The sequence below is a fragment of the Anneissia japonica genome, unplaced genomic scaffold, assembly GCF_011630105.1.
Source record: "Anneissia japonica isolate Jap-2015-1 unplaced genomic scaffold, ASM1163010v1 scaffold3934_len446420_cov169, whole genome shotgun sequence".
NCBI lineage: Eukaryota > Metazoa > Echinodermata > Crinoidea > Comatulida > Comatulidae > Anneissia > Anneissia japonica.
Genome location: NW_022723069.1, coordinates 329,160 through 350,397, shown reverse-complemented (window position 1 = coordinate 350,397; position 21,238 = coordinate 329,160). Strand labels below are relative to the sequence as shown.

The following is a 21,238-nucleotide window of genomic DNA, read 5'->3' as shown; positions in this document are numbered from 1 at the left end:
ATAGTGTGAACAGAGATTAATGCAAAATATGATAGTGTGAACAGAGATTACTACAAAATATGATAGTGTGAACAGAGATTAATACAAAATATGAGAGTATGAACAGAGATGAATACAAAACATGATAGTGTGAATACAACTTAAGAAAGTTTTGATTTGATCTAATTTGATCTTATTTCAATCTTTAGGTACATGTCTGGATCTGGTGAACGCATTCACATGTGTTTGTCCACAGTCTTTCACCGGCACATTCTGCGAACTCTTTCTTGATGCATGTTCGTCGAATCCATGCGAAAATGGTGCAGTGTGTCAGAACGACGGTACAGGTCGATTCGTCTGTAATTGTCCACCCGGCTTTACTAATCTGCTTTGTAATGAAGACATAAATGAGTGCGGTAGCAACCCGTGTATGAGTGGTGGACAGTGTGTTGACCAGGTTAATAGTTACAGATGTCAATGTGCTGTTGGCTACACTGGTAAGGAATCATCTGCTGCTCTATATGGTGCAGTGAAATGTATTTTACTAAGAAATATTTGCTCATCATTGTTTTGCACTTGATATAATAATAATAATAATAATAATAATAATAATAATAATAATAATAATAATAATAGTTGGATTTGTAGAGCGCATCATGCGAAAAAGGCTCTATGCGCTTGGTGATTGAGCTCTTTGAGTTTGACATTTTGAAAAAAGTTGAAGTTATTTCAACTAACTAAAAAACCTACTCCTTAAACTAAGGCATGGTTGGCTGTTGGCTCCAAAAAGTTCATCTGCCCTTTGTTCAGCTGGTTTTTTTCATGCTGCTGGGTGTCCATCCACTCTCCAATTGGCGGCCACTAAAGACCACCAGATGGGGTTGCCGGAATTATTCGCCGACGACTCGACTGGATGCAGTTTATAACGTCGTACCCAGGACACTATAATATTAATCTACACTTACATATGCTAAAATAAACTAACTTAAATAATTGGTTAAACTATTCCCATAATTTATAAGTGAAGGTTTAGGGTCAGTGGTCAGCAAATCAAGAAAACATAATAATGAATTAATGAAATACTCAGCGTGGACAGTACAGGACATCTACAATTTAGTTAATTCGAAGAAGTCAGATATTTCCATTCAGATTCTGAATAGGAAGTTGGAGCCAAAAGTAAACCATTCTTGGCCAGCCATGCTTACAGACCTAGCTTTAACTGTTGGCAGATTGTGGAAAAGCCATAGGCACATTTATTTCATGTCTTATACATTAAGTAAATACTGCAGCTGGCTTTCATCATTAATGATGGTTACATGATGCCTCCTACTGTGCTATACCAAGATAAAAACGAAACTCTCAATTGTTCTATGTATAGCTTTATGTCTGCATAGTGTAATTATTTTTTATATTCTAAGGTACTCTGTGTCAGTTTGAAACCAATGAATGTTCGTCCAGCCCTTGCTTTGGTGGTGGAACATGCATCGATGGCATTGGCCGATACACTTGTACATGTCCAAGCACACGCACTGGATTACGGTGTGAATTTGAGGCGGCTTGCTCCAATAATCCGTGCCAGAATGGAGCCATTTGTAACCCACCTCCAGGTGGTGTCGGAACCCCTACCTGTACCTGTTTGCCAGGGTTTTCAGGGCAGCTTTGTGAGATCAATATCAACGAATGCTCTTCAAATCCTTGTGGAGTTTATGGTAAATCTATTTTCATTATTACTTTATTTATTCACTTAAAAATTAAGATTATACTTATTTTTATTTTATTAGGATTTGTTATATATTTTTAATTTAGCTGTTTTTGCTGCTTACGGTGATACCAGTCGCCACTGACATCCATGAGACAAATGATAATAAAGGGGTAATACAGTAGTAAAAACATGCAGATTTAATGAATTTGCGAGAAAGTTATTATCCGGGAGATTTTTGTCTTGTTGTGGGAGTGCGGAAGGCCGTCCTGATTTCCTTGAGACCCCAGCGACTGGTGGGTGACTTGGGACCACTGATATCTTTTTAATTACATGTCTTGTACTCAATTGTGAAGAAAATAAAGAAAATTACACGGGAATTATATTGAGATACGGTATTTGAACGTGTGTTGTTATTTTTTTTTTAGGAACATGTCAAGATTACGTGAATGCATATTTCTGTCAATGTCAAGCTGGGTATGGCGGGGACAGATGTACTGACGTAAGATCTGATTTTATTAAATATATATCATATTGTATTTAATAATAATAATAATGGTAGAATTATATAAGGCATCATGCTAAAGGCCTCTGTGCGCATCACATTGCTATTAAACACTTAAGCTGAGCACCAACCGCGCCCGGTGGTCATCGGCAAACGCGATACAATGAAGAATGCAAAACGACGGCACTTGCAAAACAGATCATTTTTTAATGACGGTCCGTTTAGACTGCGATCTCCAATCATCAGATGGCGCCGCGTCGTCTGGTGCTCACAGGGAGCGGAGTTGGATTCGTTATGCGACAGTCGTACAACCGTCGTACGATGCAGTGAGTGCTCGGCTTTATGGAACACAAACTCAGCTCTCCAAAGAGCAGTATTCCGTAACGTTGCAGCAGCTAATCAGCATATTTGACATTCTAACCCTACCATGTATCCAGCCTGGGTGGAGAGAAGCAATGCAGTTGAAGATGACCAGTCGAATAGAAAACTGTTAAATACTCGAAAAAAAATAAAATGGCTGCATAGTTACCACAATTACACGCTGCGTAATTAAGGTTGCTTCGGCTTGTGGAAGTTTTTTGTAATAAAATGTTTTCATGCAATTTTTGAATTATGTTAGCCTATACAAGTATTTTTTGCCTTTATGTGGGTAATATATAATTATTATTTTTTGAAATTTAATCTAACTTATATTAACGCAAATGGTGTTGTTACGCCTGTCAGCATGTCTGTTTTGGTCACATGGATAACTTATTGCAAATTAACACTGATTTACGATAATTTCCATTTATTTTACGGACCAGTTGAATGAAAATAATACTCAGTGACAGATCGCTGTCAACAAAATGAACCAGTCGAATACAGCCATTGTGGGTAATATGTTTTTAATTTTTTTTGTTTTCCTTTTTTAGCCTCAAGAGGTATGCAATCCAAGCCCATGTATAAATGGCGGATACTGTTGCCAACAAGGATTACCCGGTTGCCCTACAAATATTCCTGTTGGTGAATTTCAGTGCTTCTGTCGGAATGGTTACAGTGGTGATCGTTGCGAAATCGAGATCGATCAATGCTTAGCCTCTCAAGAACCGCCATGTTTGAACAACGGCAGGTGTATTGACACGACTGACGCATACATCTGTGAATGTCTGTCGGGCTATACCGGTTCTCGCTGTGAATTTGATATTCCGTGTTCCCCGGATCCGTGTGTCAACGGTGCTTGTCAGATCATTGGCAATACATATTCTTGCTTGTGCAATGACGGATATACAGGACAAAACTGTGATGTCGAAATTCAGCCGTGCGATAGTCTTCCATGTTTGAATAATGGCCAGTGTCAGAACATCGGAGATAACTATCTGTGTACTTGTCCATCAAACTACATCGGAGATCAATGCGAGACACTTGTAACTCCTTGCGACAGTAATCCATGTGTTAATGGCTTATGTAATGTGATCAATAATAATGCATATTTTTGTCAGTGTAACACAGGGTATACAGGTGATGACTGTCAGACACGTGTTCTACCTTGTGATAGTGCCCCATGCATAAATGGTAACTGTTTTAATAATGGCGATAATTACATTTGTCAATGCACGTCGGGCTATACAGGATTCAATTGCAATCAACGGATCATGCCATGTGATAGCAATCCCTGTGTGTACGGAACGTGTATCAATCAAGGTGACGCGTACGTGTGTAACTGTAATTCTGGGTTTATTGGCACGAATTGCGATGCTACACTGCCCCCAGAACCCTGCGATAGCAATCCCTGCTTGAATGGTGGAACCTGCTCTAACAACGGTTATGACTCCTATACATGCCAATGTACTGGGCTATTTAGTGGTAAGTGTCTACTAAAATCAGTTTAATAAACTTTGTTTAGTTAAGTTAAAGCCTAATGAGATTATGAATGGAAATATGTGTATAAAACAAATACAGAAATTAATGGTATTCAATTCAGTTCATTTTTGTTGTTGTTAATTAACAGGCGATAGGTGCGAATCTGCACTCCCAAGTCCATGTGATACTCAGCCTTGCCAAAATGGTGCCCTCTGTGTTGAGGCAGGTTCTGCAAGCGGTTTTACTTGTACCTGTAGAGGGGGATATGTTGGTGATCTCTGCCAGACTACTGTTGTGTCGTGCAGTCCCATAAATCCTTGTCAAAATGGAGGTGTTTGCTATGAAGATTCTGTCGGTAATTATTCTGTTTGTATACATAGTAACCGTTCTTTATCACAATATCAAATGATGTGGGTGTGAATCTAACGAGTGCCTCTTTACGGGTGCTACTGTAGTTACAGACCACAACTTTAATTCAGCTCATGGATTAACCTACCTTTGCATTTACCTTACTACTACTACTGCTGCTGCTACTATTTTTATTATTATTTTAACTATTGATTGAAACTTATATTAAAAACCTTATAATTACAGGACCATTCTGTGACTGCAGCCCTACAAATGGTTACCAAGGTCTGTGGTGTGATCTCGCTGCTGGCGTTTGCTATCCAAATGATCCGTGCCTGAATGGCGGTGTATGCTGGGATTTAAGTGGACAAGTACTGTAATTCCATCGAAATAGTATCACTAAAGGACATTGTTTCCGTAAAATTCGCTACACTGTTTAGAGAATGATAATAGTTATATTAGTAATAAATATATTGAGATTAATTATGACCATGATTATCATGTTTTAATAATGAAATAGCAATTAAAGAGCTGTATAAACACCATAAGAGTGATGATTTTTTGCCCTTCCTGGTGTCTTATTCTGAATACTCAGTATGTTCCAAAATATTTCCAAAAAAAAATTGTAAATGATTGGATGATAAGTGAACCAACAACCTTCAATACCACTAAAAAGTATTTTTTCCTGTCACGAGCAACCCCTTTTAATGAATACTGTAACAATGGTATGCAATGTTATATTACAGCTTTATTGTGACTGCCCTCGTGGGTATGATGGGACATTTTGTCAGCTTGTTGTAGCTACTGGTTGTGATGGTAACCCGTGCGTCAGAGGAGATTGTTTAGAAGATGGATCAGGAAATTTTGTTTGCAGGTAAAGTCTTGCTGTACTTCTAATTTACATAGACCATGAAATTGACACGTGACACATGACCAGAGTCAGTATTTGGAAAAAGTTCTCTTTTATTATAACACGCATATTTATAGATCCTTATCATTTGATTGGTGGATTTCCTATCACGAGACATTGGTTATTTACACCATTTTGTCACTCATTATGAAAATTTTTTCCATCCATGCATTTTTTGTTTCATTTGTTTTGTCCCATTGCACAACTAATACAATGTTTTCATTGGTTAAAGAAGATGGAATATTCCATTCTGAAGAAAGGTAGACCTGACTTTATTTTTCATAAAATATCAAATGACAAGAGTCTATATTAGGTGTGTTATAAAACAAATACTGTAATGAATGATTTGTATTCATGCAATGGAAAGAGTATTTTCATTGAAAGCTAAAATTTTTGAGAAACATTTTTTTTTTACTATTTCTGCGCTAGATGTCCCCCTGGCTACAGCGGAGATCGTTGTGAACTGACGGATGACTGCAGCGTTAGCCCTTGTCAAAATGGCGGCACCTGTAACAATGTCAATGGAATCAACCGGTGTTCATGCTCAAGTGGCTACGATGGACCACTTTGTGAAAATGCTTTGGACGGCTGCGCCTCAAACCCCTGCCAAAATGGAGGGCAGTGTAGCATTACAGGGTCTATATATATTTGTACATGTGCTCAAGGTTAGTCGATTATTTTTTTAATTTTTCTCCTGGCTCATTTTTTTTGCCATTTTTCTGGCTTTCACAATATGGAATATACTATCAGATTTGTTTCTCATCATCAAAGTTTGATCAAACATTTTCTGATTAAAGTAAAAGAATTTTTTTTGATATCCAACAAACATGGAAAAATGCATATGTTTGATCAAAATCTGATCAAACATTGTTTAGTGTAAAGCCCTGTCAAGACTACCAAATATCATTGTGACATGCCTAATGGTAATGATGACATCACATCATGACCATATATAGGCATATCATGACCATGTATAGGCACATCATGTCTATATATGGGCATACAACATTTTTTTGTCAAAGAAATTTTGATAGTGTGAACAGAGCTTAACAGACAAAAATCTGACTCAGATTGCTATACACTGTATTTACTTTGTGTGCAATCAAGAATTTGAAGATAATATTTATTGAAGTATCATATTTTCATTCTTAGGATATACTGGTACTGCGTGTGAATTTGAAATAAATGAATGCATTGGAAATATCTGTCAGAATGGAGCGACCTGCAGTGACCTTGTCAATGCCTATAGGTAAAAAATTCATTCTCAACAGATTTCACAATAAAACAAACAGGGTACATTACTTTTTCATATGCCAACTTTCCCCTGCCAAAATCCCCCCCCCCCAAAAAAAAAAAAAAACAAAAAAAAAACCAATGATAAAACAAAATGAAAACTGCAAAAACAGAACAGAGAAAAGTAGTACATTATAAGTAATAAATGAGGGATCAGAATTATGGAATAATAATAATAATAATAATAATTAATAATAAATTTCACCATATGACAAAACCATAATGCCAATCAAATAAGAAGAGAGGGATATATTTTTAATTTATCAATTTTATCTATATTATTATAGTCTTTTACGCATATTTTATTATTATCTTTGGACAAATGATCAAGTTTTGTTCCATTTTTTTGTAGGTGTGAATGTCCTTCGGGTTATTCTGGCAGCTATTGTGAAATACAGTCAAGTTGTCTCAATTCCCCTTGCCAGAATGGTGCAGTCTGTTTCAACACACCTAACTCTCTCTACGGAACAACTTACACTTGCCAGTGTACCGCAGGGTATGCCGGGGTCAATTGTGAGAGCCTTCAGGACGCATGTGCTCGCAACCCCTGTCCAACCAACGTCCCATGTCAGAACCTGGCTCAAGGATTTTCTTGTAATTATTGTGCGAGTAAGTGTTCTTATTCAAGTGAGATCCGGTTGGTCAAAAATTATTTTCAATATAGGTCTTGACCTAATTTTAGAGTTTATTCCTCTATTTTATTCAGCCAGGCTCCAACGGGGGTGGGGTGGGGGGAAATGTTATATGTTGTACAAGACTCAAAAATGGTGTTTGACTAAAAACTCAGAAATGGTTAATGAGATCATGGGATATGGATAATATATATAGCCTTTTTTCCATTAGGCAAATTTACTTGCGCGAATAAAAAGCATCGGTTCATGCGAATTCACATTTCTATCGGAGTTTTTTTGCTTCAGGTGGCAGTTTGTACTGTTTCTACTTTTCGTGAAGCACACAAATACGCAACCAATCAGACCTCAGGAAGTGAACCAATGCTTTCGATTCATGCAAATAAATTTGCCTAGTGGTAAACAAGGTGGATAGCAATAATGGTACATAGCTTGTTACGTGTTTGTCGTTCACTTGCCAGACGGCTTCACCTATTATCTGCTGCCCTTGTAGCCCATCCTCCTTTACTTTTCTTTGCTGTTATCATTGTATGTGTCTTTTATACACATAACAGCTCAAGACTGATTTGGATGTAACATTTAACATATTCTTATTATCAATAAGTGTTTTTTTTTTATCCAAAGCCGGCCCATGTCAGAATGGTGGTGGATGCAGTTTAGATGTTTCCAATGTGTTAGGCTACACCTGTACTTGTCAGCTGGGCTACACAGGTGTCCACTGTGAGACGAATACTAATGAATGTGCTTCTTCACCCTGTGCAAATAATGGGAACTGCCAAGACTTGGTAAGTACTATTCAAATTGGCCTATCTAACTATTGTTTGTCTGCTCTATATCTAACTTATGTCTATCTATGTATGTTGTTGTTATTTCTACTTTTATATATTGCTTTTTGTAGTGCTGGTCTCTTTCCCTTCAGCCTACTATATTTTTATTTAAAATTTCACAGTATTATATGACATACCTGTCTATTTTATCAATCGTTATTAAATATTCTTTTAAGGTAAATGGATATATTTGTAGCTGTGTAAGCCCGTACTTTGGAACTGTATGCCAGAGTACAATTTGTGACAGCGTTCAGTGTGCAAACAACGCCCCATGCTTGCCGCTCACAACGTCAACATATTCTTGCCTGTGTCTGGTTGGGACAACTGGGCCAACATGTTCACAAAGTAGGTCAAATTTTTTTCATAAATTAACATAAATGTAATTGTTAATTTATTTTTCTTTCAGAAATATATCAAATTTATTGCCGTAGTTGGCTGGGTGTACGGCCACTAATTTGAAAATATAATTATGTCAGGTTTTGAGTGGCACTTAGACCAGACTAGTGAGTCTAATAAATAAGTCTAACCTAGGTCCTACTGAATCCACCTAGGCCTCACAAAGAAGGCCTATGGCAGCCTAGTAGGTTGCCCAGGGTCAGGCCTAGCTCTAATTTTTTCTAGAGGCAGATAGCGCATTTGTAGGGCTTTAAGATCACTATTAAGAAAGTTTGTTTCGTTTTCTTGTCAGGTTTATCTGTACAGATTCCCTTATTTGGTGCCAACAGTTATCTACAGTACAGTCATACATTCACTTCACCTTTGGCCATTACATTGTCTGCTTCTTCAAGTTTGCCTAATGGTCTGATACTTTACACTGTGCCTGTTGTAGAGAATGGTAAGTTTATTCCATCATCAAGATTTATATAATGTAAAATTTCACTCTTCTGTGATGCTGGTTGAATGACCGAGTGGTTAAGGCAAGGGCGCCGCTGCAACCTACGGCCATAATATCAGCAGTGGTTCAAATGGCACGCTATGGTTCTGATTGATGTGGAATAAGTCTTCCCGGATATGGACAATAAAACATAGGCTCAATGTACACATTTGGCTCATGTTCACTGTAAAGAACCCAGTATGTCTTTCGAGACGAGTATGGGGTTACCCCGGTTTACTAGTCCATAAAGACCCTGTTGTTTGCAGACGAGAGTAGCCGGTACTGGTTTACCAGGTAGATCAGACACGAAGAGACCCTTAGGGAAGAGGAAACTAACTGTATGAGTGCTCTGACCTTCATGAAATAGCGCTATATAAATGCTGTAATGTATGTATGTATATTGTGACAATAACTTGTTATATAGCATTTAAGTCAATAGATTATTCGAGCGGTAGAACAGTAAACCTATAAAATTACTGCAATTCTCATTTGATTTCATAGAATACAGAAAAAGTGGTAAAATATATTATTGGTGTGTCTCGACATTAATTATCAAGGCTTTAGAGTTTCCGAGTTTCTTCACTTAAGTAAACACCTAAGCATGCGAAACCGCCAATAATTTTATAGGCCCAGCTGTGTCTTTTAAGGTCGTTTACGTTATATTATATTTTTGCCATTTTGTTGTGTGCAGTTTTACAATTATAATTGTTTTTTTTCAGGCGACTATATCGCTCTGTATTTGCAGTCAGGAAGGATTGAATTCAGAATGAGATACGGTTTGCTTACAAGCATCGTTGCATTGACGAGTCAACAGTCATACGGAGATGGTAATTTCCATACTATAGACATTGAGCAGTCCGGACAGAATCTGCTCATGTCGGTTGATGAGACAGACAGAGTATCTATCGCCATCAGTGGAAGTGCTTTCACTGGATCAAGTAAAGTATATATTGGTGGATTGGCACCGGTGAGATCAAAATTTCTATATATTTGCACTAGTAGATATTTTTTTTACAATTGTATTTTAAAAGTTTAGGCCTATACACTTATTATTTTATATTTTATTATTTTTACCAAAGCTACAGCTACATTTTTGGCAGCAAAATATACGAACTACAGGCCCGTAGCCAGGTTCTTCCAAGGGGTGGGGGGTTTTCTGGGCGTGATGTCCACAGTCGAAGCCCCGGTGGGGTCAGCGAAACCCCCAAAGCAAGAGAATTTTTGTGCTTTATGGGTCTAAATAATGCTATAGAAGCAGATATGTTTGAAAATGTCTGTGTCTGGGTAGGTCTGCAGTGCATTAGTTGGGTTGGAGGACTTATTTGGAAAATTTAAAGAAGGGATTTCGCCAGAAAAGAGGGGGATTTTGCTAGAAAAGGGGATTCTCCTGAACCATAAAACCCCCCTGGATACGGGCCTGCAAACTAGCATCAAACAATAGCGAATTTAATTGCAAAATAATATAGTTAACTCTTCTTTAATAACCTGAAATACATAGAGGACTAGTTAGCATTTTTTTGAAGTCTAAAATACCATACCTAAGTCGTTAACAGCATATAGTATATATTCCTTCATTAAGCTTTTGAATATAAACATATAATTTATATAACGTAAACATACAAGATATCTTTTTATAACGCAATAACATTGCTGCCTTTGTAATTGTTTGAAGGTTTGCCTAGCAAAGTAAGAATTATAAATACTTGCAGTACACTACTTTCTCTCTTTCTAAGTTAAGGTTTGCCTAGCAAAGTAAGAATTATAAATACTTGCAGTACACTACTTCTCTCTGTCTAAGTTAAGGTTTGCCTAGCAAAGTAAGAATTATAAATACTTGCAGTACACTACTTCTCTCTGTTTAAGTGTCCCCTTAATAGGGGTGTCCCCTTAATAGGGGTTTCCCCTTTATAGGGGTGTCCCAAAGGAGGGGCTTTACTGCAAGTATTTCACGTGATGTGCTTTGTCTTTTTTAGGATGTTGTACCACGAGTGTCGTTCATAAGGGACACACTTGACGGCTGCGTACAGGACCTACAGCTGAGTAACTTAGCGATTGGCCTGCTCACATCGTACGTTGCTGGCGCCAATATAGGAAACTGTCAAGTGGACGTGTGTCAAAACATTGACTGCAATGGACGAGGGCAGTGTAATGAATTGGTAAATTACGATCATTAGGGCTGTGTAAACCAAGCATCTTTTTAATTTATTTGTTTTTTTGAATTTCATGTACTGTATGTTCTGTACTATCTCGAAAGTTTAGTCGAGGCTGTCTTGAACAGGAGCTCATGGGCTTCTTATCCAGGCTGCTTTTGCAAAGTAAAAAGGCGGGCTTTAATTTGTGATGGGCTTCTCGAGATTTAGACCATTCGGCTTCTATTCGAGGTTTATGGTATGTTATACTACACACTATGCTAATACACTTAGGGCTAATATGCTAATATATTTTTGTGCATAATCCCTGACCATACTTTGACAATGTTTATTACATTTTAAAATCTATAAATAGCCTGGTAGCGGTTATAGTTGTACTTGTAATTCTGGTTACAATGGGCAAGACTGTGAAGCTTCGATTTGTGAAGGTAATCCGTGTCTGAACGGAGGGACGTGTGTCAATGATCCATCAGGAACTGTCTGTTCATGTACAGTAGGATTTGCTGGACCCGTCTGTGAAATGAGTAAGTAATAATCTTTAATAGAAGTAATAATAATAAATATGTAATTCTTTTTAACGTAAGTAATAGTAATAATAACTAATAAGATGCATATTATATAATTATTTACTAATATGATAATGAATAGGTAATAAAATTAATAATATAGCATTGGAATTAACACCACCAGCATCTTTATCAGCACTCTCATTGTCATCATCACCATCATCATTCTCATCATCACTATCATCATCAGCATCATCATCAACATCCTCATCACAGCCATCCCGAGGCAAAACAACGTAACTCACTACTAACTCATCTACATGTGCAGAATAAAGTTTATATAAATAAAATTAAAGTTATATTGAAAATTTAAAATGTTTTAAATATTTAAAACTCCAGTTAATTTATTAAAACATGACACATTACAACATACAAAAGTAAAATGTACAAACTTGAAAAAGCAATAACAATCAAAAAATGGTATAAATAAGAGAGGCATATACAAATGAACAATTATACTGAGTAGGCCTACAGAATACAGCCAACAGGATTTTTCATTTTTTAACTTCATCATTATCACGATCATGTACTATCATTATCATAATATTAAAAAAAAAAAAAAATTATTATTGTTCCAATCAAACTTAAGCTGAGAACCTTAACCTGAATATTTTCCTTTTTTCAGGTGTTCAAACTCAGGTTCCATCTTTTTCTAAAACTTCATACATCAAGTTTCCTCTTCCATCTGATGCATCCGTCCTCAGCAGCCTTACTTTGTCCATGAAATTCCGTGCGGAAGATCCAGATGGCCTCCTACTCTACAGCCGACAGGATAATATCATGGGCGACTTTTTTGCTTTGTCGTTGACAAATCAAAGAGTGGAATTTGAATTCAATCTAGGTATGTTATTACTTAATGATTTTAAAACTTCACCATGAAGATATCGACTTACTGTTGCCAAAGTTAAGAGTAAAAGTTTTACAGCTTCTCTGTACTAAAGTATACAATACTACCAGGTTTTTTTGTTAATTACACAGTTTAACAATTTAATAATAATAATAATTTATTCACTTATATTTCGCAGTTTCCATAAAAATATGTTCAAATGACGCATTACAGAATAAAAATTCTATTAAAATAGATTAAAATTGACAATTGAACGACAATTTAACGACAGTACGCTGGTTTTAGGATGGCATGCCTCATATCAGTGGTATATCTAGAGGGATGCGTGGATGCGCATGCCCCTTCCCCTAAAAATTATGAGCAATTTTTTTAAAATCACCTAAAACCGCCTTATTTTGCGAATTAGCTCCCCTTAACTGATCATCGAGGCCCCCCCCCATTTAACCTCGTGCCCCACCATCAGCACCCCTATTTCCAGACTTCTAGATACGCTACTGCCTCATATAACAAATTTTGAGAGGTTTAGCTAAGAACAAATATCCACATAAAGTGAAACTATATATGGTGGAAAGTGACAATCAAAGACCATAACCAAGGCAGAGCTTATATGGTAGAGTGTATACGTGTCTCTCTGCCAAAGTAAGAAAAAAAAAATGATACACCATCGTTTCCATGATTGCTAAAGGCGACTGGATCCCGATCTATACACAGTGAAATTTCTTTGTGCTTTTGTTGAATGTTTTATTTGATTGAACCAATAGGTGGAAGTACTGGTCAGCTGATTAGTGACATCATACCCCTCAATACGTGGATCACAGTAGACGTCACACGGACAGGCCGAGATGCGCAGATGCTTGTGACTGGTCAAAGGTTAGCATGATCTGGTGTTTTATTACACTTAGTAAAATTCCTGTAGTTTTCTCGACAGCTTCATCTTCTCAATTTTTAATTCTTAAGTAAATTTTGTTGATTTTTATTTTATCTTTATGTCTGTCCCTGGCTCTCAAGAATTTTTAAATTTCAACTAAAAGCCGTCTAGACTATCAAATGTGATTGGACAAAAATATGTGACATACCTAAATATGGTCGTGATGACATCACATCATCACCATATACTGTATACCACAGGTGGGCAAATTGCGGCCCGATAGCAATTTTTTTTGCGACCAGTGAAAATGAATTAAAAACCCTATGTGTGCGGCCTGCCAAGCAACATTGGCTAGAAAACACTTGTATTTTACGGCCCAACACCGATTGTATGTAAAACGTAACATTAAAACTGAGAATAAAGTGTTGTAAAGCATTGCTTGGAGGTTTGCTAATCTGGACAGCATTTTAGGACTGTGATAGATATTGAGAAAGCATAGTTAAGTACCATCTATTTCATGTATGATGGAAAAATATTTAAAGTTGATTTTGGCTACCAGTAATCTGACATATTCTTTTATAAGTAAAGTAAAATCTTACCTTTAAACAACTATCTGAATGAATTTATTTTCTATGGTGGAAAAGTAGCAACATTTTGAGAGTAATTTAACCATACATTATGTAATGAATCCTGTAATATGTTTATAAAAGCTCTGTCCAAGCTAACAAACTTTATTTGAAAAATACATGTGACATGTCTAAATATGGTCATGATGACATCACATCATGACCATATATAGGCACATCATGACCATATATAGGCACATCATGACTATATAAGGACTTACAACAGGTTTTTTGTCAAAGAAAATTTAATAGTGTGGTCAGAGTTTAATGAATACTGATTATTCATTGAATGGCTCTTGTTTTTTTCATAGTACAAAGCTAGGTACTGCTGCAGGGTCTTTGACCTCCCTCAATGTTAACCCGGAAGTGTTTGTTGGTGGCATGGATGATATCACTGCAGCTTCATTGAGGGCGCAGGTGTTTTCTGGTTTTGATGGTTGCATCTTATCATTAACGATTCAAGGATACAGTTATAGGTGAGAGAGAGATTTATACTGTATAGCGAGTGGCTGAGCGGTAAGGCAGGTGTACCACTAACAACAGCATTAACACGGGCGCTGGTTCCAGCCGCCTTTCGTCTAGGCTTTGGTTGGTAGAACCAAGTCTTCTCGGATAAGGCCTTAAAAAGGAGGTCCTGTGTACATATCTGGCTCGTGTGCACTTTAATAAACCCATTGAATCATTTGGAAAAGTAGTGGGTAAACGTGTAGCTACTATAAGCGCCTCTTACGGCTGCTACGTAGTAATACGCAATTCAGCACAATGACTCTACGAGTTGTGGGTTATAATTCTACCTTTACCTACCTTTATAAATAAAAAAAATATTTAAAGATGTACTGTCTCTTGAAAATAACCAAAATCATAAAAAATAATTTTTAAATTAACTTGCTCATTTTGCAGTAACATACACATTATTAACTAGCATAGAAATTATTAAATTAAAAAAGTGTGTTTCCCTGATTTTTTACCTGGATAATTATAATTAAGATAATAAAACACTTCAAGTGACTGGAAGTGTTTCTATATTTTTTTCGCTGTAAAATGATGGTTTTTATAAGTAAACATTTTTTAAATACACTAATTTCTATGTTCAAGTTGATAATTTTTATGTTACTTCAAAATGGGCAAGGAAATTTCAAAAATGATTTTTATGATTTTTTTTGTTTTTTTGCAAGAGACAGTACATCTTTAATTAATTTTATTATATATGTATCTCATAACCCTGTTGTGGTTGTAGTAATTGTGATGTCTTTTCAGTTTCTTGCAACTGGTTATGGTTATGCATTACCATCTGGGATGCAAACTAAACCTTGAAAACCAAAAATGATTTTTATGATTTTTTGTTTTTGTTTTTTGCAAGGGACAGTACAGCTTTAATTAATTTTATTATATATGTATCTCATAACCCTGTTGTGGTTGTAGTAATTGTGATGTCTTTTCAGTTTCTTGCAACTGGTTATGGTTATGCATTACCATCTGGGATGCAAACTAAACCTTGAATTTTAAAACTTACCAACTTGATTCTGGTTTGAAAAGCACAGTTGATGGATTTGTTATTTATCCAACAGCTTTGACTCGGGTGAGTACTTAAGCGGAGCCAACATTGCCCAGTGTGATGAGGACCTTTGCCAGGCTACACCCTGCATGAACGGGGCAACCTGTATGACGCTCACTGGGTCATACTCGTGTACATGTAGCTCAGGATATTCGGGATTTAACTGTGAGACTAGTGCAGACTTTTGCTTGAATAATAACTGTGCAGCAGGAGCAACGTGTGTTCCCACTGCGACTTCATTCAGATGTTCCTGCACGCTTGGTAACACCGGTGAAACTTGTTCAGATAGTTTAGGTAAGTTTGCTTTCTTCTTGACCTGCCATAATTGGGTATTGCTTCATAGTTTGATGCTATAGCCAAAGGCTTGGGATCATGCTCATAACAGTATGTGCAAAGTGACTACAGTATGTAATGAAGATTACAGAATTTTATTTAAGTGCACTGACCAATTAATTTATGAAGGAAAAAAATACATAAATCATGGTTGAAGCAACTTTTTTTTTCATAATCGCAGATTCCTTTTAATAACATTTAAAATTTATTTTTAAAAATACGTATTTTATTTCCAAATGAATAGGAAAGTTAATATAATTTATTCATGATGTGTAAAGTAGTACAAAAGAATATGAATTAATTTATTTATAATATGTAAAATTGTACATACGAGAAAATGAAAATTATGAGGCAGATACTTTGCAAGTCAACATTAATGATAAAAATTACGATTTGTTTAATTTCGCCTTTATATAATAACTGCATTAGATAATTTTGGATCAAAACATTTTTACAATATAGTTTTAATTATTGTTCTTCTGATATAAACTAAAGTCTCTTGTCTTTCATTGGACAGGTCTGTCGGACTTAATACCAGAGTTTACCGGAAGCTCGTTTATGGAATTTTCACCTCCCACCGGTCTAAACCAGCAAACTCGCGTCAGTCTATCTATAAGGCCTACACAAAGTTCAGGACTCTTGCTATATATGGAAGAATTAAATACAGATGGAGACTTCTTTTCTCTCGGTCTTGTGAATAACATGGTCCAGTTGAGATACAGATTAGGTTTGTGAATTTTTTTTAAAAATAATTTTCTATTTAATCATTTTAATCATCATTTTTTATATATGTAAAATCATGGAAATTTGCGGACAGCTTTGAAATTAATTGCATTTTTGTCAGTGTTGGGTACATTTCCACATGCTCTATTGTGGTCTGTACTCTTCATGTACTTTAAAATATATTAAGGGAAAACATATCAAATTAACCAATTCAAATTAAACAAGAATATTTATATATAAAATTTTCTATAATTTTTCCAAACCACTTGTGGAAGTGGTTTGGCGCAGAGTGGGACAGGTTTGGTGTTCCAACCTTGAGGTCAAGGTTTCAATCCCTCGCTGTGCATTTCACTTGTGTCCTTGAACAACGCACTTTATCTGCATTGCTTCTCTTCACCCAGGAGTATAAGTGGGTACCTAAGGAGGTTCCAGTACAAAATGCGCTGATATACAGTATTTCATGCAGCAAACTATGGAATTTTCCCCATAGGCATTGTTCCAATGACTGGAGTAATGATGTGGAAAAGCGCTCTGAGGCTTAGTTGTATAGAGCACTATATGTGGCAAAGACAAGCCAAACCATGTTTCAGAGATAAAGGCCAAAACATGTAAAAATTTGTGAAATCTATTTTATTGCACTAAACTAAACTTTATATATCTAAATATCATGCTATGCTATTATTTTCCCCATTTTCAATGTTAAAACAACAATTTTTAACAATTTGGTGATGGTTTCTGCCTGAGAAATGCCCGAAATCATAAACTTTGAAAGCCGATTTCTCAGATATTGTTCTTTAAACAGCTGTATGTTTAAACGCTTGTAACTTCATAATGAAACAACAGATTTCAATGATTCTTTTACCATTTTATAGCTCTCATTTTACTTTTACCATTGTATTTTTGCGATGAGTGACTGGTTTGGCTTGTCTTTGCCACGTATATAAACCTACATTTTATTATATAAACAAAATCTGCATATTTCCGAAACAAAAAATCTCGCATTCAATTAACATCTTCTGAAGTCACGTTTATACTTATGACCATAAAACTTCTGGTTTTAAAGATTGGTTGTTAATATGTTTCTGAATATCTCTCCAGACTATTAAATGTTCTTTGAAAATAAAAACTGATGTATGCCCATATACAGTCATGATGTGCCTATATATAGTCATGATGTGATGTCATCATGACCATATTTAGGTATGTCACATGTTTAGATAGTCTGGACAGTACTTTAATATACTGTAGCACATGATTATGACAGTCATAGGATCAAGCACCTAGTAAACACATACTCCCCGGGTTTTACCCGGGGAATAGTCCAAAATGTTGTACCCAATACTCGGCGCATTATTTGTCTATGGTCCCCTTGTTGTCGTCCACTTATATTACTAGATGCACTCTCTGGTCAGTTGACAATTAATTTTCTCTTCTATATTTACCAGGGGGTGTAACAGCAATTGTTAGCAGTGCTACGATCAGCTTAAACAGCTGGCACCAAGTTACCGTCACCCGAGTGGAGCGCACTGCAGACTTGTACGTAGATAACCTGAGGTATACCGGCCAGGCGGGAGGAACGGCAATTAGCCTAACAGCCAATAGTAATCTATATATAGGTGGTCTCGCAGATTTTGCAATCCTCCACCCAGATGGTGGTTTTGTTACTGGGTTTAGTGGATGTATGCAAGACTTACAGGTTTGTTTTTATATTTTGTTCTCCGCCTCTCCCCACCCCCTTCTCCACCCCTTTCTCCACCCTCTTCCCCACCCCACAATGTACACAATATTTAATATGGAGAGGTTCAATCTGGTAAAATTGATCATGTATAATCCTTAATTTTCTATAATCAAGTTTTTAGAAGATTTGTGATTTCTTTTTGGATTTGAACCCAGGACCTTGAGATTGGTAGGAAAGCATCCCCACCATTATGCCACACTCTTTTCTAATCAGGTTTTCAATATAGATATTCATAATATTTCTTCCAACCATGTACATAACATAATGATAAACACTCCCAACTATTCTTATTGCAAGGATGATCTTATTAATGTGTTCCTATTTTGGTATACAGTACTTGTCCCATCTTAAATGTCGTTGCATTGTTGTCAATGTTCATTGCTTTGTTGTCACTTGTCATTGCTTTATTGTCACTGATATTAGTTTCCCTTTCCTGCTATTAACATTTTTGTCGCTGCCAAAAAATGTTAATATATTACTGTTTTATTTTTTCTTATAAATATTTCAGGTTGGAGGAAATGCTTTATCTTCATTATCATGGAGTTCAGCAATAAATGGTCGGGATGTTGGTTATTGCTCAATTTCACCCTGTACAACTTCTACCTGCCAGAATAATGGAATATGCCGTATTATCAGTGACCAGCAGTTTGAATGCATATGTACCTCAGGATGGACTGGACTAACATGCACCACAGGTAGGTCACATTTTGTAGATTAAATAACCAACATAAAATTCTAATAAAAATTTTTCCATATATGAAAAAAAAATAATAACTTATGAAGAGTAATATTTATCTATTATTAGAAAAATATCAGGACTTTATTGATTAATATGACACATTAAAGACCTAACACAAGATTTACATAGAATAATAATAATAATACTATACTAATAATAATAATAATAATAATAATAATAATAATAATAATAATAATAATAATAATAATAATAAAATTCTAATATATGAAAAATTAAAAAAAATAGTCACTTATGAATAGTAATATTTTTTTATTATTAGAAAAAAATATCAGGACCTTATTGATTTATTAATAAAAAATTAATGGTATAAACCCTTAATATGACACATTAAAGATCTAACACAAGATTTACATAGAATAATAATAATAATTTATTATTATTATTGATATTGTTAATAATTAATGTTATATTTTGCATTTATATTTCTTTGATGCACTAATTATCAATTTTTTTTCGATTTTATCTAATTTTTCAGCAACTAATGTTACCATTCCATCCTTTGGAGCCTTGTCATACATCTCCTTCTCTTTTGTTTTGGTAACATCCTCCAACACCGACATAATGCTGGAGTTCAAGCCAGAAGAGAGAAATGGGCTGCTACTATGGAATAGTGAAAATAATGATTACATTGGCTTAGGTTTAGTCAATGGTAGAGTACAGTTTACATACAACCTAGGCTCAGGTAAATATACAGTATTTAGAATCTGATGATGACATAATTAATGTTGAAATATTGAATCCCAACACGATGGCGTGTATTTCAATACTTTGAGTATGTATTATACTGTCTTATCTGAGATTAATCAGTGGACCTTTCGGTTTTAGTATACAGTGTTTATTGTTACGCAGGAAAGATGAAATGCTGCTGATTGTTTGTTGGCAGTCTGAATGGATTGTCATTGAATACAATCACACACACCCTCTGCATTAGGGTCTCCATCACAGAACTGCATCAGCCTTCCATTAGTCACTGTTTCTAAGCCTGTCTTTAAATATATTCGGATATCAGTTTGTGTTTGTTTATTTTGATACAGAAACTTATTTTTAAAGGCGTAAAGATGACCGATCACAATTTCCATTTCAATTCTTTTTTTTTAGGCAGTGCTGTTATCACTAGCTCATCTGAGGTAAATGTAAGCCAGTGGAACACTGTGCGTGCTATCAGGAGCATCCAAGACGGCACCTTACAGCTCAATGGTGCAGCTGCAGTGACTGGCGTATCCCAGGGCTCCAGCGTTGGCCTAGATACCGGTGTGATGACCTATATAGGCGGTGTACCATCCACAATTAGCTTACCGGCAGATATTCAATTCAGTTCTGGTATGATCATTATTTTGAGTTTATCCAGTCTTTTTAATTTCATCATACAAGCATCCGCAAATATCCTAGTATCTACAGAGTGTTCTTAAAAAACTGCCACAAGGAGCGTTTTAACAACTGACCAATAAGAACAGAGCCAAGGGGCGGGGCTTACAGAAAACATTCATTGCAGTTCTTCCCAATTTTTTTTTTGAAGAACGCATTATTAAAATATTGAATTTAATAATAAATTGTATTAAATAAAATTCTTGCTTCAATTTTTGTAGGTTTTGTTGGGTGTATTCGTCAAGTTCAAATCAACACTCAAGTGCTTGATCTAAGCAGTCCCAATGAGGGGTTGTCTATTTCCGAGTGTTTGGATAGTGTCTGCAATTTGCAAAATCCATGCCAGAATGGTGCCACTTGTGTGGACGTTTCATCGGCCTCAGGCTATACCTGCGTGTGTCCTCCAGGCTACCTTGGTAAATATTATTAGAGTATATCATAATCATTAACTATTGGTATGTTATTATAATTACTGTTGTTATTTTTATTATTTTTAATGATTTTTTTTTTTTAGGTACCTTCTGCGATCAAACTGCGTGTGACACTTTGGCAAGTAGCCAACAGTGCCAAAACGGAGGAAGTTGTTATATAAATGCAAATGGCCAGACTATGTGCTTATGTACCATTAACTACACTGGAGACCTTTGTACTGAAAGTAAGTTCCAAACATAATAATAACCTAAGCAATAAAAATGAAGATCAGATTACTTCTTGTTATTTCCAAAAATTGTTTAATACAAGAATTTAAGAAGGAAAATAAATAACATTTTGTTAATTTTATGTTATTGCTATGCTGTCTTAGTT

The 21,238-nt window shown here is 35.8% G+C and overlaps 1 protein-coding gene across 2 annotated transcripts in view; it reads left to right on the top strand.

Annotated features, from left to right (window-relative positions):
- Positions 1-21,238, top strand: part of LOC117112107 — a 57,407-nt gene that overhangs the window by 26,067 nt on the left and 10,102 nt on the right. Inside the window, exons 14-40 of one of the 2 annotated variants that reach the window (XM_033255157.1) lie at positions 189-476; positions 1,398-1,688; positions 2,107-2,180; positions 3,095-4,025; positions 4,171-4,377; positions 4,617-4,741; positions 5,117-5,244; positions 5,710-5,945; positions 6,433-6,529; positions 6,926-7,182; positions 7,827-7,987; positions 8,206-8,374; positions 8,718-8,864; positions 9,623-9,870; positions 10,877-11,059; positions 11,409-11,577; positions 12,245-12,460; positions 13,228-13,336; positions 14,272-14,436; positions 15,529-15,809; positions 16,366-16,575; positions 18,017-18,267; positions 18,818-19,004; positions 19,545-19,751; positions 20,168-20,389; positions 20,656-20,850; positions 20,949-21,089. In XM_033255157.1, the coding sequence (XP_033111048.1) occupies positions 189-476; positions 1,398-1,688; positions 2,107-2,180; positions 3,095-4,025; positions 4,171-4,377; positions 4,617-4,741; positions 5,117-5,244; positions 5,710-5,945; positions 6,433-6,529; positions 6,926-7,182; positions 7,827-7,987; positions 8,206-8,374; positions 8,718-8,864; positions 9,623-9,870; positions 10,877-11,059; positions 11,409-11,577; positions 12,245-12,460; positions 13,228-13,336; positions 14,272-14,436; positions 15,529-15,809; positions 16,366-16,575; positions 18,017-18,267; positions 18,818-19,004; positions 19,545-19,751; positions 20,168-20,389; positions 20,656-20,850; positions 20,949-21,089 (5,895 nt within the window). The remainder of the gene's footprint in view (positions 1-188; positions 477-1,397; positions 1,689-2,106; positions 2,181-3,094; positions 4,026-4,170; positions 4,378-4,616; positions 4,742-5,116; positions 5,245-5,709; positions 5,946-6,432; positions 6,530-6,925; positions 7,183-7,826; positions 7,988-8,205; positions 8,375-8,717; positions 8,865-9,622; positions 9,871-10,876; positions 11,060-11,408; positions 11,578-12,244; positions 12,461-13,227; positions 13,337-14,271; positions 14,437-15,528; positions 15,810-16,365; positions 16,576-18,016; positions 18,268-18,817; positions 19,005-19,544; positions 19,752-20,167; positions 20,390-20,655; positions 20,851-20,948; positions 21,090-21,238) is intronic. The other variant, XM_033255158.1, reaches the window with a different exon arrangement.